Consider the following 25,839-nt stretch of genomic DNA (forward strand, 5'->3'; position numbering starts at 1 on the left):
CCTTCAGCTTACTCTTTTTAGCTTACGGCCTTCAACTTACGGCCTTCAGCTTACTGCCTTCAGCTTACTGCCTTTAGCAGCTTACTATGCCCAAGATGCAGCCGTCAGGTATGGGGTGGAGCTATAGACTTTACAACAAGGTTGTCTCTCATGAATGAAGTTGACAACCTTGTTATGTCCATCGCCTTTTTGTTCCGTCATGGGTTAATTACAAAATTACCCTTATCAATATATATTCTATTAATTAAATAGGTTTCATAGACACATGCATAAATCTACAATTATATGCAAGAAAATGTTTTATAGAACTGTATATACATTTCTTATGATCTATAGTACCTTGCCACAGCCTCATAATACTATCAAATCCAAGACCTCGGCTTTTAAATAACCGAGCACCAGGCAATATGCTAACCAATTTCCTAACTACTTAGAAGGTAATCGATTGATTAAATTTTCGCTGACACGCAATCAGCTCGAATGCATATCTAGGGTACCTAATGTGATTTTGCTTTTCTCGTCTTGCACTTTTTTTTTTTTACAAGATCTTTCACTTAAATTAATTGGTAATTAAGGTGAAACTCAGTAAGTCTAAAGTCATTTTTTTTTTTTACAACCACTGAAGTGATGGGCTTTAATTAGTGTGCAAGAAAAGTGATGTTGGTTTTGGACTATGCGGCAATGATATTACATTAATAACAATTTGAAATCTTAATATATTATGAAAAAATTGCAAAATTTATTGTGTTAATAACATTATTGGTTGGAAATTAGTGTCATAAGGTAGACGTTGTCAAATCTTTTGAGCCTATTACCCTTTGTATTTTATTTTCTATTAATAAAATAGGTTTCATAAACACAAGGCCAACTCCATATATTTTTGGACTTAAGGCGAGAACTAAATTGAGACCTTTCATTTATTTAAATATCAATTAAATAATAATTTTTTTTATATATATAAAATCTATTCTACTTGTTTGTTTGTTTAGATGTGTTAGTTTTTAGACCCCTTAAAACCACAAACAAATTAACCTAGGTAATTAGCCAAGTGATTACTTAGTCAAATTAACAGATCTAGGTTAACACAAATATATCATATCAATGTATAGCAGTGGAAAATAAATAACACAACGATATGAAAACCCAGGAAAACCAAATCGGTAAAAAACCTGGGGAGGATTTAACCTAGCTATCATCAAGGTAAAAAGCAAATCCACTAGAAAGAATCGAAGTTCATACAATAAGACTTACAAGCCCCCACGCTCGACTTCTTATTGCTACCCACCAGTAGAATTTACTGACACGACCACGTGCAAGCTCCGAATCCACAGACTCCTTCTTTCTTTGGCCTTTGCAAAACACAAACACCCCCGTTTGTGACTTTGAGATCCCACTCAAAGGTTTAACAACACAAACTCTCCTGTTTGTGACTCCAAGACCACCCTTGAAGGTTTAAATCATCAACACCTTTGATGACTAGAGAAGGCAGCAACTTCTACAATACCGGATCTTAAGATTCTTCAAGGAATAATACCGATAGAAGACATAAGAGAGCTTTTTAGGAACAAAACCCTAAATACAAAAGAGGCACACTCTTTTCTCTCTGAAAAGCCACATAAAAACGTGCTTAGGGTTTCCTTTATATACTGGGAGAAGTAGATTAGAAACCCTAATCCTTAATGGGCTTGAACTTTTGTTTGAGTTTAATTAAAATTCTGCAGATACGACTTTCGATCGATCGAGCCTGTCTTTCGATCGATCGAACCAGACAGATTATGAAATCTTCTTCCTGCAGCTTGTATGTTTTTGAATCTTGACTTAAATCACCTTGAGCATTGTCTAATAAAACCTATAGACTCTAAGATCTATATCTAGACAAGTTTGTGTTTACGATTTGTCAATTGTTCTAAACATTTAGAACCTAACAGACTCCCCCTTTGGCAATTTGTGACAAAACTTTCATACAAATGAAATGCTCAAATACAAGAACAACCCAATACAATAAAATGTCCAATTACATCACAAATCTCAATCTAAGACTCCTAACTTAGAAGTTGCAAGAAGAGGTAGAAGGTCTTGATCAAAATGTACCTGTCTTTCCTGAAACACTCAACAAACACATCACCGCATGTATGGAAAGAAAGACATATAAACAATAATATGAAACAGAATGTAAAAAACAAAAGTAAATTCTAACTCTCCCCCTAAGTTAGATACATCAAAAAGTTTTTATATTCTCCCCCTTTCAAAAACAATTTCAACTCCCCCTAAACAAAACAAACAGGATTCCCACATTTCATTTATTTCTCCCCCTTTTTGTCACGTATTGACAAAGACAACTCAAACAAAGAGTAGAGTGACAAAAAACATGAGAAAAAAGGAACCAAGGGAACAAAAAACAGTTTAGCTCTATATAAAAAAATAGAGACAACTCCCCCTAGGAACAACAAAGTTTAAAAAAAACTTCTCCCCCTATAAAAATAGGAAACACAAAATAAGTTTTGGGAAAAACAGTTTTGGGGAAAATTTAGGAGGTGGGACAAAAAACACACAAACCTAATCTTAAAAAAAATTAAGTTGAGGATACACATAAAGAAAAATATTCTCTCTTTCAATAAATACAAACTTGACAATATGTGACCCATAAACAGTTGCATGAGTAGAGAAAATATTTGTACATTGATTATCCATCATATCTCTTAAGAAAAATATTTTCTACAGTACACACATAAAAATAGCATATACTAAAAAGTACATAGCTCAAAATTAATCAATCAATTGTTTGATCAAGTTGAGTACCCAATGTAGCAAAGTGTATGCATGTTATGTGTGAAAACAATGAGAGATATGATTGCAAAACTGCAAAATGGATACAAAAAAACAATGCAATTCATGTGAATCCTAAACATAAATGATGCATGGAAAAATCAACTATTTGAAAAACAGAACAATTTAATGCAGAAACTCCTCAAAGCACAATATTTTATAAATGAAATGCATAAGTATGAGATTAAAAGTTTTTCAAAAACACTTGAATTCAACCCAGATTTTCCAAAAACAAGTTTTTCAAACAATTTGTCCTCAAATCTCAAACTTTAAACATATTTTGCATCAAAATCAAGAAATTTTCAATCTTGGATGGCCAAAACAAGATCACACACAATATAATGTACCAAGTTTAGCAAAAAGTAACTTGTGTAGTGTGTGCAACTAGCAAAAGCTTGAGATACATGTGAGGTGATATGTAAATAGAAATCAATCACAATGTCTATAAAATTCATCACATAGAATTTGAAAGAGACTATCACCTAAAGAGTTACATCATATAACTCCCACATCTCCTAGATCATAAGTTTGCAATCATGTAAGTTTCTTGATTTTGCCTCATATTGTACACACAGATTTTAATTATTCAGAAACTTATTAAAATAGCCGGAATAATGTACACACCAATTTTAAGCATTAAGCAATTAAACCGAGACTACACCTTATGTTCTTTTTGTGCATATGCTACACTTTCTCGAACACAAAATCTTATGATATGCACTAAGGTGTTCATGATTGGCTAGTGAACAGTGGTGAAATCGTTATTTATGCTTTTCTCAAAAGGATCAAGTCCGACAGTCAAATAACATGTGATTTCAAGATTAAGACAAAGTGATAAACACCATAAACATCTTTTCCACACAACATGCACTACAAAGTTTCAACTAGTCAAGTGCAATAAATAAGCTCATCAAAGCTAAACAAGGTACATAAACTTATTATGTAAAGATAATATAGCCAATCTTTGATTATAAATCCAAGATGTGAAATGCAAAACACAAAAATCTTTTTGGTTTTAAAAAATTTATGACCAAAAACAAAAAGCACACATTATGCTAAATGAACAATACAAATGCAATGCATGACAGTGCTTAACTAAGCTATAGAGGGTACATAAACAAGAAATATCAATTTCTTAATTAACCCATGAGTACATGTACAAACTAATACATACTCACACAAAATCAGAAATAGCTTAGCACTTATTTAACACATACTATTCAAGTTTCTCCACAATGTCAAGCATGTTTTAAATCAAAAGAGAGATATCATAACTCATGTAATCCTCAAGAAAAATAAAACTAGACACAAAATAAAATATTTTTGTCTTTTTGAAATTTTTTCAATGTTTTTGGATTTTTTCTTTTTTATAAAAAAAACTAAAAAACAAAGCAACAAAAACAAAACATGTCCACAAACAATTGAAAGAATTAAATCAGGGACAAGTCAGTAACACTCACCTTAGAGAATTTTTTCTCACCCATATAGCACGAGTCTTCAGCTTTGTAGGTGAAGATCCATGAGAAGCAGAGTGTATTTGAGAAATTATACCAATCTTCTGAGAGAGACTGAAATCCTGCAAATTCCTTTCACAAGCCAACAAGCTTAAATTTTTCAAAAAAATATGAAACAATTTATATGGACTTATGACAGGAGAAATATCATTACAAATCCTAGACTGAAACACAGAATGCTTAAATTTCAATTTATGACAATTGGGACGAATGTGACCACGGACACCACAAAAGTGGCAAACAGGAACAAATTTAGGAACATCAGTATTCCTAGTGGGGTTTCCGGTCACAGACTTTGGTTCTTGCCTCAACAAAGAACAACTTGGACAAATATGACTAACAACACCACAAAGGTGACAGGTAGGCATAAAAACATATTTATTATGTTCTCTAACAGTAGGTTTAGAAACTTCAGCATCAACATCAGAACTTTTACCTTTGTCTAACCTAGCCAAATAAGCATTTTCTTTAATATTCCTCTTGAAATGAGGGATATAAACTTTCTCAATTTTAGGCTTAAGAGAAACAGAAACACTTCTATTATCAACAGCAGACTTGGTACTAGTCAAATTTTCGATTTTAGTTTTAGATTCAACTAACTCTTTTTCCAAGCTTTTCATCTTCTCATCTTGAGAGGAAATTTGATTTTTCAAAAATTCATTCTTTTTATTAGATTCATCTAATCTAACAACCAATTCCTCTTTTTCAAGATTAGCCAATTTTAACTGTTCCTTGAATTTCTTAACAATTTTCATAGATTTCAATAATTCCTTACGAAGAGTTTCACAGGCATCAATAAAATCAACAGAAGTGTGAGCAAAAACATGATCAGAAAGACACTTCAAATTATCCATGACAACATGGATTAAGGATCAGCTCTTAGATCAAAAGATTTAAAACAAAAGAGCTACCCGTTCTGATACCACTTGTTAATTTTTAGACTCCTTAAAACCACAAACAAATTAACCTAGGTAATTAGCCAAGTGATTACTTAGTCAAATTAACAGATCTAGGTTAACACAAATATATCATATCAATGTATAGCAGTGGAAAATAAATAACACAACGATATGATAACCCAGGAAAACCAAACCGGTAAAAAACCTGGGGAGGATTTAACCTAGTTATCCTCAAGGTAAAAAGAAAATCCACTAGAAAGAATCGAAGTTCATACAATAAGACTTACAAGCCCCCACGCTCGACTTCTTATTGCTACCCACCAATAGAACTTACTAACACGACCACGTGCAAACTCCGAATCCACGAACTCCTTCTTTCTTTGGCCTTTACAAAACACAAACACCCCGTTTGTGACTTTGAGATCCCACTCAAAGGTTTAGCAACACAAACTCTCCTGTTTGTGACTCCAAGACCACCCTTGAAGGTTTAGATCATCAACACCTTTGATGACTAGAGAAGGCAGCAACTTCTACAATACCGGATCTTGAGATTCTTCGAGGAATAATACCGATAGAAGACATAAGAGAGTTTTTTAGGAACAAAACCCTAAATACAAAAGAGGCACACTCTTTTCTCTCTGAAAAGCCACATAAAAACGTGCTTAGGGTTTCCTTTATATACTGGGAGAAGTAGATTAGAAACCCTAATCCTTAATGGGCTTGAACTTCTGTTTGGGTTTAATTAAAATTCTACAGATATGACTTTCGATCGATCGAACCAGACAGATTATGAAATCTTCTTCCTACAGCTTGTATGTTCTTGAATCTTAACTTGAATCACCTTGAGCATTGTCTAATAAAACCTATAGACTCTAAGATCTATATCTAGACAAGTTTGTGTTCACGATTTGCCAATTGTTCTAAACATTTAGAACCTAACAAGATGCAAAACTATTAATTAAATTTTTGTATTCAAGTTATCAAACATTTTTTTTTAATGTTTGAAATCGTTTGTAAACATTGTATTTTGCGAACTTTGTAGTTTTAAAACACGTGTACTTGTGTGTAATTAGTTTTAGCCTAATTTTTATGATATATATTATCCTTGTCTATTAATTAACCGAGCACCGAGCCAATTGCAAACCAATTTCTTAGTTACTTAAGGAGTCATTATCTTTCTATCATAGTTTCGGTAACACGCAATGGATTCTAGCCTAAGGAGTTATTGTAGTTGTTGTTTTTTGAAGAACTTAAGAAGAAGAAGAGCCTCCAAAGTTACATTAGAGTGCATGTCTATAGTCCTAAGAAGCTGATTTTGCTGTTCTTGTCTTTCTGTTTCATGAGGCATCTCACTTTAGAGTGTGTTTGTTTGGAGGTGAAATAGGATAAATGGAAAATTTTAAAGAGAAAATGGGTTTTGTGTGTTGTTTGGTTGAGAGGGGGGAAAAGAAAACTTTTATGTGGGGCCCAAGCATTTTTCATCCAGGCTCACACAAAATTTGTCTCCCAAAATGGAGAGAAAATTGGGTGAGAAGAGTTTGATGGCGAAATGACAAAATTGCCCATGTGCACTCCAGTTGTCTTTTTTTTTTTTTCTTATGATTTCCTGGGCAACGTTGCCTCCTCTTTTTTTATTATTATTTTTTTATATTTTTTTTCCTATGGTTTCCTGGGTAACGTTGCCTCCTCTTTTTATATTATTTTTTTTTTCTTTTGATTTTCTGAGCATGATGCTTTGTGTTTTTTTTTTTTTTCCCTTATGGTTTCTTGGGCAACGTTGCCTCCTCTTTTTTATTATCATTATTTTATATTTTTTTCTTTTGATTTCCTGGGCATGGTGCTTTGTGTGTGTGTGTGTTTTTTTTTTTTAACTAAAAATGATTTTTTTTTTTGGAAATGATTTTTTTTTTTATTGCTTATCACTTTTTTGTTTTAATTGGACATCATTTTTTAATAAAATGTATATGAGTATATTTATACAAACTCATTTTTTCCATCATTCCACTTTTTCACTCCCAACCAAACAAAAAGAACGGAAATTGAAATCTTTTCTATCTTCCCACAATTTTCTATCATTTCACTTTTCCACCTCCAACCAAACACATCCTTAAGTCTCAGAACTTTAAATAAAACAGCACCAAAATTGTAAAAACCAAAGAATCAACAATTCAACATATAGTAGTATGAAACCAAGTTACAAACTATGTGGAACTACACTCCATAATTGTACACGTTGAAAAGAACTTGTTCCTATGATGGCCAAGGAAGAACGTGATTAATGACTTTTTTTAATTGACTACTGTTTTTCAAAACCAAATCCACAGTTAATACACTAGTAACTACTATTTTCAAAATAGTAACTACTAGTATGGGGTCTCACCCATGAGCAGGTAGGATTCTACCATGGTCATGCCCAAGTAAAGATGTCACACTGGTCGCCCCCCTGTACCAATTTTTTGATTACCAAAAAAAAACTACTGTTTTCAAAACCAAAAGTGCAGTGACCTAAGCCACAATGAAACATTGCCCAAACTCATGAGCAGTAAATCATAAAAGCGTTTTGGACATAAAGAATTAAAGATGACAAAATGCCAAAAAAAAAAAAAGTTTAGCTATGGCACCAAGCAAATTAGTGAACACAAGTACAAAATTGCAATCAAGCACATTTGCCACCACGCCATCCAGGTGGGACAGTAAATGTAATTGTTTTTCATTAAGAAAACTGTCATTCATTTGCACTTGTATCTCTGAAATATTGTGCGCTTGCAAAAATGAAATTAACATCAAGAAGGTCGCTCTTCCTGTCTCTGCGCAGTTACAACACTCGAGACCTTTTCAAGGTATCACAAAGCAATCGACAAATAAACCCATTATTCTTTAGGATGATATGGCAACCATTTGGAAGTTCCCCAACTCTCAACATACAAATATTCTGGTAGTTGACAAATGGATGAAGTCCAACAGAGACTAAAATTTCTTACTTCAGATGATGCTCAAACAAAGATGCCATCTCAATCTATAGAAAAACCAGATTTGATAATTAATGAGGGAGCTGAATCACCTAAAGAACAAACTCAATAATAGACATCCATAACTAATTAATAGTTGAGGGAGTATAATATCAATAAGGAAGATGCATGAAACAACTAATTTACCTTCCAAATGATAATTCAGTCATTTCTTCAACATTAAGGAAAAAGATGGAATAAACACATTACAAAATATTTAAAAAATGAGACAATATTATAATGATTAAATTGAGAGTGCAGTTCAGAACTAAAATCAAACATTGATACAAGGACTGTCAAAGGCAAAACTTAAACCCTATGCTTTAGGCAACCGCACAACAATGAGAAATTGCATGTTAAATATGGTAAGATTTTTGTACTCAGAAATACATTGGCCATTGGTAGCAAAATTATGACTTTGAGACATTATTAACTCGCAATATGTTCAGTGAACAATGCTCATGCATATGTTTCAATGTTTTGGCTCCATATGTGATTGTCATTATTACATAAATCTACATGATCCGGATTCAACCACAATATCTCTTCTAGAATGTGATGTCTGATGGAATACACAAACAAAACTCAAAAGGCACATCCGATTCATAAAACCATATCAAGGAGAAGAGAGGTAATCAGGGACTGAATTGTAGAGAGGTCTCTAAAATTCAGTCCCTGATTACCTCTCTTCTCTTTGATATGGTTTTATGGACAGGATGTGCCTTTTGAGTGAATAAGAAAACTTCATTTATAGCCTTCTAGTGAATAAGAAATAAAGTAATCTTTGCTAAGCCCAGCGCCCCCCCCCCCCCCCCCAACCAAACAAAATAAAAATAATAATAAAAAAATAAAAAAGAAGTAGGAAGAAGTTGCGTTTGCATGCACATCTGTAAGCAAATGAAAAAGGAAACGAAGAGAGAAAGATCAGTGGTAAAAAGATAAAAAGAAAGAAAAGAAAAGAAATGATATCATAAATAAAATAAGTAGCAATTAATTGGCCAAAACACACCACACTACTGCCTTCATTCTCTTGTAATGTAACTTTAACATCAACTTACAGCTGTCAGAGCAGTCTCAGAACCCTTATTGCCAGATTTACCACCAGCACGATTTAATGCCTACAGTAATTGTAATAGGCTACAGTCAAACACCCCATCTCATCTAGTGAGCACCAAAAAATAAGGGACAACTATAGAGAGATTTGACAGATTACCTGCTCCATGTCCTCACAAGTCAGGACGCCAAATATGCATGGAACTCCTATAAAGTCATAGATAATGCTTCAGTCTATTAGTAGGAGTTAAATATAAGATATTTTATTTAGACAGCAAGAATAGAGTGACAGTTGGGACAAGTTCACCAATTTAATAGCAGATGAACATATTTTCTCGATAAATTTTTTGTATGCGCTTTATAAATTGAAATGTAGGTTGCTTCACAACATAGTGAAAAAGAAAAAAGATTGAAAATTGACGTATAGCTACACCTTTTCTTCTTTCTAATTAACAAATCAACAGTATGTGGATGTCTGCGGATGAAGTTATCTACATACTTATGCATGAAACATAAAAATGTCATACGAAGTTGGGAAATTATTACACATTCTAGACCTTTGAGCCACCGAACTTGAGTCATGACCTTCCCAACCTTTAGCTGTGACTTCATAATAACAGCTCAAACTCTATAGTATAGTCAAAGCAGCGTCCACATAACTAATGATTTAATTCTACTCTCAATAGAAATATATTAAGATTAAACTCTAAAAAGGTGATGAACAAACTTTAAAAGAGTGAGCAGTATAATGATTTGAGAAATTTTTTTGATTAGCCCAAGTGATTTGTTTGATTATTAGGAAATTTTAATAGTGATATCGAGTACAGTAGTGGTGTGGAATTCTATTGTTATAATTATGAGATGAGAGGCCTAGCTACCTCGAATTAGTCACAAAACTTGTGTTTGTCCTCTGTTGTTATGGGGGGTTCAATTTTCTTTTTCATTGAATCTAAGACTTTCGAATTCTCAGTCGAGGAGGGAGGTACGTATTTCATGTTACGCATTTTTGAGCGAAGTCGGGATTCTCTCCGGTCAGTTTTCATGGGCAGAGAAAGCGCCAAGTGTTTGCTAGCTATTGTGGAGGATCTAATGTCTACTAAAACTCCCGGTAACTTTGCACGAACCTTTAGGGATAATGAGAAAGTTTTTATTTTGCAATTGGGTTCCAATTCACACGGCAGTTTTTTAATGATCTCGGAACTCATCTATGGCCGTCGGAAAGGACTTCTCATGGTCCCAGAAGGGAAAGCTAGTAGTGGGTGGCGAAGTTTTGGATTTCATCTAAGGAAAGCAATTGCACCTGGAACACTTGCAACCAAACAGCCTTTTATCTCTGTCCTGAAACCGAGAGTGGAGAATCACAAAACTTTTCTGCTGGCAGCGGCGGAGGGTGATCGGAGAGAGGGTAGCGGTAGCAGAAAAGGAAAGCAATTAATGCCGGAGTTTCAAATTTCAACCGAATCAATTTTGAGCAATAAGAGCCACGATATACGCGATTTGAATGCTGGGAAGAAACAAGCTATATCTAAGGCTGAATTGTCGGTTGAGATTACAGAGAGCAACAGCTGTATCAATGACTCACCTTTAACGTTGGATGTTGGCCTGAGATTGGAGCGTGGGCCAGATGGTGAGTGGGAGGTATTGTGGTCCAAAGTCAAGGAAGTGGGCCGTAGAAAAACCCAAAGACAAAAACTTTAAGCCCGTTAGCCATTTTAAACCCACAGCTCCCTTCAATGCAAAGCCCAAACCAAAACAAACACTTCAAAACAGCGAGACTCACCCACGTAACTTGATTTCTGCTTCGAAGAGCTCAGTCAGCGATCCTCGCAGAGGCGTTGTGGACTCTACCTCGGAATTTCCTCAAGCTGACTCCCAAAGCTTGTTGAGGCTAGCCCAGTCGATGACAGCCTCCGACGGTGCCAATATTGACTTTATCGGCGCCGATGAGCCCAATAATGAGATTCTCAGCTCCGATGAGTCCGATACAGCTTTTCTCAGCTCCGATGAGTTCGATGAGTCAGCAAACACCTCCGATGGTGAAGAGAAATTGCACCAAGACATCCGTTTGATACTTCAGGAGAATTCCGGCAATGTTAGCAAGAAATGGGGGAATTCAGAACAGTGGGTGCTTGTACTTCGAGATGGAAGAAGAGTGGCGGTTCCGATTCAAATTTCTCTGCCTCCAGGTGAAGTCACAGAGGTATTGGAAGAGCAAACCCAATTGGCCTTGGTCCCCTTGAAGTGTTCAGATGTTGTGGAGGTGTCATCAGCCCAAGTTGATGAGAATGAAGTACTTGTGGAGGATTGGGTCTCAGACACTTCAGAGTCTTCTGAGCTACCTAATGTAGAGGGTTTGTCGCCTCTAAGTGTGGAACCACTGGCCTTTTCTCTACCTTTGGCAATGGAAGGGCAGGAAGTGTTGGGTGTGGAGAATCCAGTGAGGGGAGAAGCTTACTCTGAGTGGGTCCAAAGCAGATTTAAAGGGTTTGATAACTTCCTGGGCACGTCCCTAAAAGGTTTGGAAAATCAAGCAACCACCTTTTTATTGGCTGTTGAGGCTGAATTACACCGTAGGGCTGCTTTGGAAAAAAAAGCACGTGATTTGAAGAGTTCTGGAGTAAAAGGTATTAGAGAGCTGAAGGGTCTATTCAGCTCGATTAATTATGGTTCTACTTCAACTAGGCGCAGTGGTATTAATAGGGAGCGGGCTCTCTCTGTTCCTAAATAAATCTGAAGATGATTTCCTGGAATGTCAAAGGATTGAATGAGGCTGGGAAGAGACTTCAGATTCGTAATTTGTTGCGTGCATGGAGACCTGATATTGTCTGTTTGCAGGAGACTAAACTTGAATGGATTACTAGAGGAGTAGTCAGAAGTATATGGAGTTGTCCATATGTAGACTGGTCGTACTTGAGTTTAGAAGGTGCTTTTGGAGGTATTGTATTGATGTGGGATCGGAGGGCAGTGGAAAAGGTGGAAGAAGCAGTAGGGCACTTTTCTGTTTCATGCAAATTTAGAAACATAGGCAATCAATTTGAGTGGGCTTTTACAGGTTTATATGGGCCAAATTCGAACAAGTGGCGTAGGAAGATGTGGGAGGAACTGACAGGGCTGATTAGTTGGTGGGATGTGCCATGGTGCCTAGGAGGTGACTTTAATATAATTCGTTTTCCATCGGAGAGATTAGGGGCTACAACTAGTACTCAGGCTATGTATGAATTTTTGGATTTTATCTCTCTTCATGGACTGATGGATATACCTATGGAAGGAGGCCTTTATACTTGGTCCAACAATTCCTCTGCCTCTAGAATTGACCGGTTTCTTTTCTCTCCACCTTTGGCGGATCATTTCACTCTATTTGCACAGAGAAGGTTGTCTAAGATACTTTCAGACCACTACCCAATTCTGTTGGAAGGGGGGAGTCATCGGAGAGGTAGAACTCCTTTTCGTTTTGAAAATATGTGGTTGAAGGCGGAAAATTTTGTGGATAAAGTGAAAACTTGGTGGGCATCCTATTTGTTTCAAGGCAACCCAAGTTTTATACTAGCTAAGAAGTTGGCTGCCTTGAAGTTGGACCTAAAAAAATGGAATGAAACGGAGTTTGGCAATGTCACTTTAAAGAAACAGCTGTTATGGAACAAATTGAATGACTTGGATGTTAGAGAGGAGACTCAACCTTTAATAGCTGAGGAGAAGTTAGAACAAGTTAATCTCCGTACCGAGATTGAAAAGCTTACTCTTTTAGAAGAAATTAGTTAGAGGCAGAAGTCTAGGATGCTACACTTGAGGGAGGGGGATGCAAGTACAAAATTTTTTCATAGAATGGCTAATTCCAATCGAAGAAATAATGGTATTGAGAGCCTTATGGTTGATGGAACCTTGTCTTCTGATCAAGGTATGATTGCTGATTGTATTACTCAATTCTTTATGAATTTATACTCGGAGCAGCAAGTTGTTCGACCTTTTCCAAAAGTCTTGGTATTTCCTAGGATATCCGGTGATAATGCTGATTGGTTAGATAGACCCTTTGAGGAGGCAGAAATTTTTGATGTCATACAGAATTTTAATGGTGACAAAGCTCCTGGACCTAATGGGTTTCCAATGGCCTTCTTCCAAGCATGTTGGGGTATTCTCAAAACTGATCTTATGGCTGTATTTCACCATTTTTTTGCTAAAGGTCAGTTTGAGAAAAGCTTAAATGCAACGTTCATCACTCTCATCCCTAAAAAAAAACCAGCAATTGAAGTCAAGGATTTTCGCCCCATTAGTCTTGTTGGGGGGGTTTATAAAATCATTGCTAAGGTCTTAGCCACCAGACTTTGCACGGTCATGGAAGATATAATTTCTCCTTCTCAAAATGCATTTGTGAGGAACAGGCAGATTCTTGACCCTGTGCTTATTGCTAACGAATACCTCGACAGTAGAGTGAAAACTGGTTTGCTAGGGATACTTTGCAAATTAGATGTTGAGAAGGCTTTTGATCATGTCAATTGGGGTTTTCTTATGCAGTTACTAGAACGGAGTGGGTTCTCTGCTAAATGGAGGCGGTGGATTTTCTTTTGTATATCTACTGTTCGATTCTCTATATTGATAAATGGCACTCCTAGTGGGTTTTTTGAGAGCTCCAGGGGGTTGAGACAAGGTGACCCATTGTCCCCTTTGTTGTTTGTCTTGGTGATGGAAGCCCTTGGGAGAATGTTGGATAAGGCTGTCCATGATGGTCACATGTCAGGCTTTGATGTGGGTCGTTTAGAGGGAAGATCTTTGGAGGTGTCCCATTTGCTCTTTGCGGACGACACTTTAATTTTTTGTGATGCTGATTTGGATCAGGTTTTGTTTCTCCGTATGATTCTCATTTGGTTTGAGGCGGTTTCTGGTCTGAAGATAAATTTGGGCAAGTCAAAGCTGGTTCCTATTGGTATGGTGCATAATCTTGACTTATTGTTGAATGTCCTTGGTTGTAAACAAGGTACCCTTCCAATGAAATATTTAGGCCTTCCTTTGGGAGCTAAATGTAAGGATAAGTCAATTTGGAACCCAATTCTGGAGAAGATAGAACAGAGATTAGCAGGATGGAAACGTTTGTACTTATCCAAGGGAGGTAGAGCCACTTTAATTAAAAGCACTCTATCTAACCTACCCACATATTTTCTATCTTTATTTCCTATTCCTGCTTCTGTGGCTAACAAAATTGAGAAACTTCAGAACGATTTTTTATGGGGTGGCATTGGTGATGAACCAAAATTCCATTTGGTCAAATGGGCTACTGTTTGCACTCCCATTGCTTCGGGTGGTTTGGGGATAAGAAAGGTAAGACTTTTAAATGAAGCTCTACTTGGGAAGTGGCTATGGAGATTTGGGATGGAGAGGGCTGCTCTTTGGAGGCAAGTGATAGCTGTGAAATATGGTTGTGAATGGGGTAGTTGGTGTACTAGGCCTACTAACGGTCCATATGGTGTTGGCTTGTGGAAAAATATTAGTCAGGGATGGCCTACTTTCTCTCGACACATTCTATATGAGATTGGGGATGGGTCTAGGGTGAAATTTTGGCAAGACCGTTGGTGTGGTGAAATTTCTCTTGCAGTCAGCTATCCTGAATTGTTTAGATTCTGCCGAGATCAAGAGGTTAGTGTGGCTGAGGTTATGAAGTTTGATAACGGAATCCTGTTTTGGGATGTAAGTTTCTTTAGGGGTGTGCATGCACGGGAACTAGAGGCACTGGCCAGTTTCATGGATACCATATATGGTGTGTCGGTTAGAGGGCTTGGTGAGGATAAATTGTGCTGGAAATCTGTTAGAAAGAAGGGCTTCACAGTTAGGGATTATTACAATCTCTTAGTGGGCCCTAATGACTATTGTTTTCCTTGGAAAAGCATTTGGAAGCAGAAGATTCCTTCTCGAGTAGCTTTCTTTGTTTGGACTGTTGCTTTAGGGAAATGCTTAACGATTGACAATTTACGAAGAAGGAAGGTTTGGATATTAGACTGGTGCTACATGTGCAAGTGTAATGGGGAATCGGTTGATCATCTTTTTCTTCATTGTCCAGTTGCAATGGATATGTGGGCTATGGTGTTCGGGTTGTTTTGAGTGAGTTGGGTTATGCCGCAATATGTCGTGGGGCTTCTAGCATGTTGGCAAGGCAGTTTTGGCCGTCATCGAAATGGGTATATATGGCTTATGGTTCCCCATTGCTTATTGTGGTGCCTTTGGAGGGAGAGAAATAGTCGGTGCTTTGAAGATAAGGAGAGATCCATATCAGATTTGAAGCTATTTTTCTTTAGAACATTAATGGATTGGTTGGCTGCTTTGCGGAACCAATCCTTTCCATCCTTTCTTGATTTCTTAGATTCTTGTAATTTTTGTTCTTGATTGTTTGACCCCTTGTACACTCCCTGTGTACTAGGGTGTTCCATTTTTTTGAGATCAATAAACTTTTACTTATCAAAAAAAAAAATGATTTGAGAAATTGTCTCTCAACTAATCCAATAGAATAGTATATTACAGTCTTTAGATAACAGGGTACCGGGTAGATTTTCAATCTTTTCTCTACAATAACATTTAGAACAAATTCTTTCTTTCCTGTGTTAACAGTCAGCAAAGACAACTTTCCAAGCCCAAGACTGTGTAACCAAGAGAGACAAAAGGATCAAGTCTATTTCCAACATGAAAAAGATACATACATGCATATCCAAGGCAGTCTATGTACCCATGAGAGAACCATTCAAAAAAAAAAAGATGTATATTTCTGCAAGCAAACTAAAGTCCCACACACACCACCCAAAATTCATATGTTACACATGCATCCGGTGGGCCATGAACAACCCTCCATCCTATTCGTACGGGTGGAGGAGCTAACATTGGAGCTAGAGCTCATTAGCACAAGCAAACTAATTCCAAAATATTGCTACAATATACAAAATGCTATAGCTATATATATATATATATATATATCAGGGACGGACCTAGGTGGGGGCCCGGACCCCCGCGGGTCCAAAAAAAAAATTTTTTAGTTATAATATTTTTCATTTATATATATATATCAGGGACGGACCCAGGTGGGGGCCTGGACCCCCCCTGAACCAAAAATATTTCTTTTTTTTAGTTATAATATTTTTCTTTTTCTTTTTTGTTAGGCCCCTTCCAAAACTTTAGACCCCCTTTCTCCACAATAAGCTTAACTAGCCTCACCCAAATAACAACTATCCAACCAAAAAACTAAACAGAAACAATAAAAAATTCACAATAGTGATTGTATTTTAGCAAAAAAAACAAAAAAAAAAAAAAAACTATTTTACCACCAAAGAACCAAAAAATCATGTGTTATTGGAGAAACTAAAACTAAATTTTTTACAGTTACAGTAAATTGGTATAAATATCAATTGACTGTAGCAAGTTGTCAAAAATAAAATATAATATTTCATTAAAATTATATTTTTTCCATCAATTAAAAAACTCAAATTCTCTCACTTTCTTTATTATTTTAATGAATTGTTTATATTATTTTAAATGAAGTTATTAAAAAAAAAAAAAAATAGAACATTTGATATTGGATGTATTGTAAAGTAAGGTGGTAAAATAGATAAAGTAACTTTTTGAAGTGTTAAAAGCTAAAATTTTTAGCACCACCAATGTAAATACTCTAACTTCAACAACAGCAACCAAAAAAAAAATTCTAGCCAGCTGCCAGCCTAGTATTAAAAAAAGACATTATTTTGTTTTCGTTTGTCTTTGTTGGTAAATAATTGCATCTTAATGTATTTAGAAACAATGATTTTGAGTATATATAATTTTTTTAATATTATATAGATGCCTATTTGGAGTTTTTTTTTTTTTTTTTTTTTCCTTTATACTAAAATCCTAGGTCCATCCCTAATATATATATAATTTCGGGATAAATAAGGAAGATGAATGCAATAATTGAATCATGATTCTTTTTTTTTTCATGTATTGCCATTAATTGAAATCAATTCATCCACTAACAGAAAGAACAACCTGAATTTAAACCAGCTGAAAGTACTCCAGATGCAGCCGAATTAGCAACAGCATCATAGTGGGATGTATCACCTCTAATCTACTGAAAATAAACATGGCTCATAGATTAGGCACCAGTTACAAGCATGCCCCCAACAGATCAAGTTAAAGAATCCTCTCATGAAGAGATATATATATCTCATCAAAAGATTTTAACAGGTAGCGTGAAAAGAAATCATACCACAGCTCCAATACATAAAATTGCATGATATTTTTGTGACTTCCCTAGCCTTTCTGCAACAACACCAATTTCAAAACTACCAGGAACCCAGACAACCTGATGGAGAAAGTGAAGAAAATAATCGTGCCTTGTTAAGTTTGCTCGTGCAAAATCAAAACTATTGACCAAGCTAACAATCACAGGGCATAAAACCCCTGTAAGCTTTGATGCATTTATACACAAAGCCAGGAATAATTTATCATAAGTAATCAAATAGGTGAGCAATGTACCTAAATAAAAATATCATGAAATGCGTCTAAAATGTGCAATGCTAAGATATGGCACAAGAGATCTTCACTTTTAAAAATAAAAAAAAAAAGTTATCTAACTTTAATATTTCAGGAAGAGCAAAGCTGAACCATGTGTTTAGGATTGAAACTGACCAAAAGGAAATGGATTGGCATCTATTGTGAAGCCCACAAGAAGAGATTCAGCATCCAAAGAATAAGAAATTAAAGTATTATGATCAGCAATGCATCAGAACATTGAAATTGAAATAGAGTATGAATGAAAGGTTTGCTTATGAGCAAAGGTACTTACCCATGAGCATTTAATTGTGCAGTAAGATAACACAGAGGTTTAGAGGAGAATATTCTCAAACCTCAACAAACATTTTTCATTATAACTAGAATAGTAGAATGTGGCTGTTCTGTTGATATTTGCTTCTCATCTTAACCTTAAAATATATATAAATCTTTGCTAGCAACAACAATAACTATTATTATCGAAACTACTTCCTTGATAAAAAAAAAAATTTTGGGGAGGGGGGGAATAGAATACTTGTACAAAAAAAGAAAGAAACAATTACAAGGAACACAGTCCCAGGTAAGGGTGGCAATTGGTGTTAGTAGGTCATGTTCGTGTCAAGACAAGGGCATTTGAATACATAGTCTTAGGTAAGGGTGGCAATTGGTGTTAGCAGGTGGGTCAGATTCCTCAGGTTCCTGCTCAGCCCTAACTTGACCCATTTATTAAGGGGGTTGACAGGACATGACCTATTTAAACCCATTTAATACACCGTCTAAGAAAAATAAAGTGAAAAGAGAGTTTTTTACCTTTTGTTTTGGGTAAAAGGGTTAGGAACTTTAGAATTTTAATTGAAGAATTTATCGATATAACCATTAAAATTTTTTTAATTACTTGATTATATTTAGAATTCAAATTTATGTTAGATAAAAATCAAATTTATTTATATGAATCAGGTCATTTCGGGTCAAGCAAGTCAACATGGAATTGACCTATTTATAAATCATGTCAAAGCAGTTGACTCACTTTGACACAAACCCTTTTACACCAAACACTAATCCACAAAAAATTGTCATGTTCACGAGTTGTGTCAAACATTGCCAACCCTAGTTCCAGGCCCCAGGCTGCTGCACACACAAAGTACCACCATACAATCAGAACAAAACTAGAATGACAGGCTAAGCCACTGCAAGAATTCATCAACTTGATAGCCAAGAACCAAATCTACTGGTCAGATTACGTATTGAGTATAGATATAAATACCCCATTTACAACATAAAACCCTATTCAGAATTGAGTTACAAACCTGATGACTGTATTAACCTAAGATCTTACAATTAGCCACAGAAATTAAGATAAATATACAAAGGTCACTTTCCACAAGTGTCAGAAATAATATATCACAGCAATGAGTAAAACATCAGCAACAGTAGCAGGAGGAGGAGGGTGAGGAGGAGGAATACAAACACACGCATAGTTGCACAAGGACACAAAGATAATAAAAGCTGTGATATATAATAGTTGGTTCTAATGTAAAGTGGCTACAGGAACATGACATACATCGACGTTCTCTTCTGAAACGGAGTAATTTTTGAAAGTTGACAAAGCTCCCTCTAACAGCTGCTTCGTGATAATTTCATTAAACCGGGCCACAACCTTCAACAATCAAAAATTTCAATCAAACAAAGAGAATTTTTTGCCCACCAGAACAGAACAGAACAGAACATACCATTACCATACATCATTCCATAATTGAAACTAACTCTCAAAATTACATATACAATATGAGTAACCGACCACAGCAAAGCGAAGACCCTGAGTTCTGGTGACAGAACCCATCAGATGCCGAACAGCAGCCGTTTGTGCAAACGACAACTGCTCCTTCCTCTCAACGGCATAGCAAAGACTGGTTCCTGCAAATAATTTAAATTAACTGTGCATTTGTGAAATAGTGGATTTTGGGTTTTTGAATGAATTAATGAATGAAAAGAAGAAGGTACCTTGTGTGGAAAAAGAAGAGGAAGACAAAAACGAGAGAGACTTTTTTGACTTGCAGTTAAGGTGTAGGATGGCACTTGTACCATTTTGTTGATAATGTGCGGGTGTAAGACGCGATTGGTATAGAGGAAGGAAGCATTCAGTGGAAGCAAACGATGCCATTTTCATCAAATTAGAATTCAAACTCTACTGTGTACAGAATTGTAGTCACTAGTCAGTGCTCAAAACAAAATAACAGCAGGGGCAGATCTATAAACAAATGGCTGCAATTGGGCATGAGCATAAACTACTTCGCCTGTCAGGAGTGAATACTTGGCAATTAGTTCAGGATGGCGGGGTCGATTGCCCTTAGGTTTTACTTGTCTATATATATCTTACAAACACAAAGGGCTAAGACCTAAGAGAGTGAGGAATGGTTTAGACCAAAAGTAAGTAAGTTTGATTGATCCTTTTTCATTCCTCTCAAAATTAGAGAAATGGTGGCAAATAAAGCTAAAAAAAACTACACAGTAACTCATACATTTCGCTTAATTATTGTTCTATGCCTAATGATTATGCGGAAGAGAAAAGAACACAAATTGAATGATTAGAAATATGTTTTGTGAGGAACTAATTTAACTTGTGTACGAGTTCCTAGAAGTAGCTTAAAAATTAACTAAAATTGAACTGGTTCTTGCTCAAAACCTCGAGAATCGAAGCCTGGAAGCTTTCCCACTGATTTTCTCACGGTTTCCGAGTAACCAAACAAAGGAAACAAGAGAGAGAGAGAGAGAGAGATTAGTACCTGAAAATAGAGAACGGAGTTTCGGGGACACCTGGCGGTTCCGGCGGCAATGCTTCCGAAGAGAGAGAGAGAGAGAGAGAGAGAGAGAGAGAGACGTCTAGCAGTCACTGCGAAAAGCTACTTCGTTGAGGACAGGGTTGTTTGTGGGAAAATAATTTATTCTGAGGGTATTTTGGTAAAACTAAGTGGCTAGATCAAGGGCAAAAAAAGGCAAAAATAAATTTGGACCATTTCTCGATTTATGCGTGTCATCCTTGCGCAGGGGCCATGCTAAGGGCCTGTTTGGGTAAGGATTTTTCATCACTCAATTTCCGTCACTCAATTTCCATCATTCATAACTCATCACTCATCACTCATTTTTTCACACTCATTTGGCAACATCACTTTTATTTTCATCACTCAATTTTTTCACACTATTCATGAGTCCCACACCTGTCAGCCAGTACAGTAGTTTTTTTTTTTTTTTTTTAGCACCAATCTCACCGAGCTAAATTTTATATATATATATATATATATATATATAAAATAAAAATAAATAAAAAATAAAAACACCGAACAGCCAACCCAGGAAAATAAAAAAGAAAAAGAAAAAAAAGAAAAGAACAACGCCAACCCAGAAAAAAAAAAAACAAAAAAAAAAAAAAAAAAAAAAAAAATAACAAACAACAACACCAACAACAACAACAAACAACAAACAACAACCAACACGCCAAAGCCAGGAAACAAACAAAGCCAAACCCCAGGAAAAGGAAAAGAAAAGAAAAAAAAAAAGACAACACACACCAACCCCAAAAAAAAAAAAAAAAAAAACGCCGCCTCGAACGCCAACCCAGGAAAAAATGAAAAAAAAAACAAAACCACAGCAAACATACAACCCGAGAAAAAAAAAAAAAAAAAAAAAAAAAGAGGTGGTCAAAAGTTGTGGCTGTGGGTCCCTCATGTGTATTTATTTACGGAAATGCCATTGAGTTATGAGTTATGGAAACTGAAAACAGCCTTTTGTTGTTTTCAGTTTCCATAACTCATAACTCAAAAATCAGAGAATTGAGTAATGGAATCAGAGTTATGAAAACAGAGTTATCGTTTGGCCAAACAACCTTTTTACTATGGGTCCCACCATTTTTGAGTTATGAGTTATGTAAACAGAGAATTGAGTTATCAAAAAACTCAATCCAAACAGCCCCTAATCTTCTCTGTATCGTTCCAATTTTATCGGATGTCCCCAAAGGGACGCTCTTTTATAATGTTGTCTTTGAATATAAATGCTTTTTCATTACTGTTTCTTTGCGATGTGGGAGTCATCCACGGTTCGCTTGTAAAGTTAGGGGCTTTGTGGGCTTGTGGGCTTTCTTTGGAGACACTAATCAAACACAAATCCAAATATCATCCGTGTTAAAAGTGTTTTTAACCGAAATAATACTTGGAATATTTGGAAACCATTTATTATTTTGAAATTAAAATTTTTTTACTAAAAATATTATAGATAAAAATAAAAATTAGTTGATATAATACAATAGGACCTATAAATAGTATCAAAAATAAACTGAATAATAAAATAAGTTGACAAAAATAATTTTTGTCAAACGGACATGTACATATATGAAATATTTTTAAAAATATAATACATGTATGAAATAGTTTATGTACTATATTTAATAATGAAAAATATACTCTTATTTACATGAATTTTTTTTTTTTTTTTCATTCTAACTACGCCAAGCTCAAACCCATATGTGTTATTAATTTGTTTAGAAAATCACTTGTAAAAGTAATTGCTTCACATTCTGTCCACGCTATTTTTTTCTCTTTATTGATAAATCAAACCGAAATGAATATAAAAATGTGTGCTTGCCAACTTTATCTTCATAAAGTCCAAATTAACAAAGAGTGAAACTCTATTGTTTTAAAAAGTCTAACTTAAACTCAAATATTGATAATTTATCCCCAAATTTGTGAGGTTTCATTTAAGAATTAATTTATTTTCTTAAAATTTACAAACCAATTTCTTTTTAAAGGAGAAAACACCCAATTGTAAACACTCGATAGTTCTCAAACTATTTGTAGCTGCCTCCTTTCTTTTTGAAACCCTATGTTATTTTGTTTTTTCTTTCAAGGAGATTTCTTACTCTATGTCGTAATAGCACCATAGGAACCTACAGAGAACATCTCATGGACGGGACAAATCATTGAAGATGTTAAGAAGCCTAAGATGGTTACAACAGGTTTGGGTGAATGTAGTTCTCTTCACGTAAAGCGATAAGCTAATATAATAAATAGGTTTGCGGCAAACTCTTTTTTTTTCTTTTTTTCTTTTTCTTTTCTTTTTTTAAGTTTAAACACGTTAAAATTAAAACCTATTGCTTTATGGGTTCATGTACTTTTTTCTTTCTCTTATATTTCTCTTTTAAATAGTCATATATTTTTTGAATTGTTTCAATAACTTATTCTTTAATTATATATCTTTTTTGGCATTTTGACAGTTTTAGGGCCCGTTTGGTAGAAGAGTTTGAATAGTATTGTTTGTAATTTTTTGAAATACATATGGGTGAAAAAGTGTGTGAAAATGTGTGTAATGTCGTTTAAAAACTTAAAATGGGTGTTTGAAATGCCCTACCAAACGGACCCTTAACAAGCATTAGTTTTTGCAATATTTGAAATTGTTAAGCAGATTTCAATAACTATGCCATGTATTATTCTATTGAAGGTAATCAATTTTTCTTTTATATTGTAATCATATACATTTTGTTTTATTTCAAAATTTTATAGGAAGTAAATCTTACAATTCTTTAATATTTTTTTAGCCATTCAAAAGTTTTAGTATCTGAATTGTTCTTTTGATGGTAACACATCTTTCTCTTATATTTCTCTGTTGTATAGTCACATATGTATATATATATATATATATATATATTATCTATAATTTGTAGGCTCTGGATCTTTTGATTCATTTCAATAGTTATAACCATGGATTATTCTTTTGAATGTAACCCATATTTCTCTTATATTTCTATATTCTTTAATCATATATATTTTGTTTGTTTCAATAAATAATAAGCAACGAATCATCTGATTCTTTAATATTTTTTTGTCTTTCAGAAGTTTTAATATCTAAATTTTTAAGTTATTTTTTTCAGTATCTAAAATTGTCTGACAAATTTTTTGTAAATCATTGCACATTCAAGCAATGACTTCTTCATCAAATTGTAACACAAATTGAAGTCATACAAGAACAAATCATGAAATAATGTAGTTTCTTAATCAATTTAAAATTTTATAAAATTATTTTACTCTACCTCACAAATAGGTAGGTTCTTGTGCATAGCATAGGTTTGCGACTAGTTAAAATTAGTTTCTAAGTCCACAGGCGGACTGTCAAACAAAAGAAAATCAGCACTTTAAGTTGCACCCTTCCTGGCAAGACCATCCACATATCAATTGACTTCACTGTAGTAGTGTTTGAAGCGGATGTGGCTAAATCTAGCGGCCAATTGCCTGCAATCATCCATGAGAGAAGACTAATTCGAGTTAGACAGGTGAGGATTTATTAGAGCATCAACAATAATCTTAGCATCTAACTCATCTTCCACATCAAGAAAATTTTTTGAAAGACAAATGTTAAGCCCATCCCATAAAGCCCATAATTTAGCTATGTAGCTAGAAGTTCTCCCAATTTTACTAGAGAAAGGTTTATCTCACAAGATACTGCCACCACCGACATGCCCAGGTTCCCTAGAGACGATCCATTTGTGTTCAATTCAGTTAACCATTACTTGGTCTCTCCCATATTATAAGCTTTTCAACAGGCTGGTAGCATTTTTGGGGCAGAGGGCGAAGTGCCAATAACATGACAAAAGAGGGACCGATCCTAGTTTATAAGGATAATTTTTATTGTAGTTATTTTCTTCCGACCCACTTTGTGACAGTTGAAAAAAATATCTATATGTATCTTTAGTCAAATGACTTTTTTAATATATCATGTGACTTGCTTAAATAATACACATTAATAATCTTATAAATCAACACATAGTGGATTGGAGGAAATTCCTCTAAACTAGTAAAGCAAAACTTAGTCCAAATAAAAAATGTAATTAAGTAAATAGCAACGACAAAAAAAATCCTAATTGCACTCAACACATTGTACACAATTATTTATTGAATTAATAAATATCTTTCATTTTAATTTTTAAAAAAAGGTGCATAATGTATTACAAATAAATTATAATCAATTTTACTAATAAAGTATCACGTTGTTGCATTAGAGACTTAAGTATAGATTATGCACATACCAAAAATCGATTAGTGTTTTAACAATACCATATAAGGATGGTAATGGAGCGGAGCAAGGCCAAGGATGGGGGTCTTCACCCCTGCCCCTTATGGTTTTATCTTACCCTATCCCAGCTCTGCATGGCGAGGCAAATTGCCTTGCCCCATCTTTGCCCCACCGCACCCCGCTCGACAAAACTTTACTTCATGTTAATTTGTCATACTCTACCTCACACCTATTACAATTTTTTAAACATGCTTCATTAATAAAATATATCTAAAATTATATTTATATTTATTATATCAAATCAAAATAATTTTTAATAAAGATTGAATAATATTATCCGAAGTATTTATAAAGAAACTATCACCATAAAACAAAAAAATTGAATATTCATGCATAAAACTACTTAGTAATACAAAGGCTAAAGTCATCCTTGCCCCACTCTAGAATGCAAGGAAAAAATTCTTGCCTTATTCCCACCCTACTACTTTTGCGGGGCAAAGCGGGATGAAACGGGTCAAGATAGGGTGGGGAGAAATTGTCATCTCTAATATCATAAATTCAAATCTTATTATATTTATAAAAATATTTTAAGTATATATATACAAATATTAAAATGTGTACACACTCTGCCAAGGGCCTTATAGTATGGGGAAATATGTTAGAAATGTTGTTTCAATTTAGTCATTTGATTTTTTTTTTCAATTTAATTTTTTTTTATTTTAATATGTTTTCAATTTAGTAATTTTGGTGGACTTTAGTATTCACATTGGCTTGAAATGGAGGAGAAATTATTATATTAGGAGTTTGTTTGGGAGCTGCTTATTTTGCTGAAACTGAAAACTTTTTATTGAAAGTATTGTAGATAAAGGTAAATATTAGTTGAAATAGTATAGTGGGACCCATAAATAGTACCAAAAAATGCAGTGAGATTTATGAATAGTTACAAAAATAAGCTAAATAGTAAAATAAGTTGGCAAAAAATAAGCT

General features: G+C 34.8%; 2 protein-coding genes and 1 pseudogene across 4 annotated transcripts; 1 reads left to right on the plus strand and 2 right to left on the minus strand.

Annotated features, from left to right (window-relative positions):
- Positions 1–7,886: 7,886 nt before the first annotated feature.
- LOC115955998 (6,7-dimethyl-8-ribityllumazine synthase, chloroplastic-like) lies at positions 7,887–20,843 on the minus strand. 3 transcript variants are annotated; one of them, XM_031074435.1, is made up of 9 exons: positions 20,580–20,843; positions 19,798–19,981; positions 19,595–19,710; positions 19,358–19,453; positions 17,513–17,608; positions 17,293–17,371; positions 9,461–9,507; positions 9,306–9,365; positions 7,887–8,255 (listed from the first exon to the last, which is right to left on the minus strand). In XM_031074435.1, the coding sequence occupies exons 2-9, from the start codon at positions 19,961–19,963 to the stop codon at positions 8,217–8,219; spliced, it is 699 nt and encodes a 232-aa protein (XP_030930295.1). In that variant the 5' UTR covers positions 19,964–19,981; positions 20,580–20,843; the 3' UTR covers positions 7,887–8,216. The 3 variants fall into 3 exon arrangements, with proteins under 3 accessions (XP_030930295.1, XP_030930297.1, XP_030930296.1); XM_031074437.1 differs by having other exon boundaries at positions 19,798–19,984; XM_031074436.1 differs by lacking the exon at positions 20,580–20,843 and adding an exon at positions 20,480–20,503.
- On the plus strand, positions 12,037–13,059 carry LOC115955997 (exodeoxyribonuclease-like). Its single transcript, XM_031074434.1, has one exon. It carries the CDS (start codon positions 12,037–12,039, stop codon positions 13,057–13,059), a length of 1,023 nt encoding a protein of 340 aa, XP_030930294.1.
- On the minus strand, positions 20,796–20,854 carry LOC115958657 (annotated as a pseudogene).
- Between the last annotated feature and the right edge of the window lie 4,985 nt (positions 20,855–25,839).

The sequence above is a fragment of the Quercus lobata genome, chromosome 8 (genome assembly GCF_001633185.2).
Source record: "Quercus lobata isolate SW786 chromosome 8, ValleyOak3.0 Primary Assembly, whole genome shotgun sequence".
Taxonomy (NCBI): domain Eukaryota; kingdom Viridiplantae; phylum Streptophyta; class Magnoliopsida; order Fagales; family Fagaceae; genus Quercus; species Quercus lobata.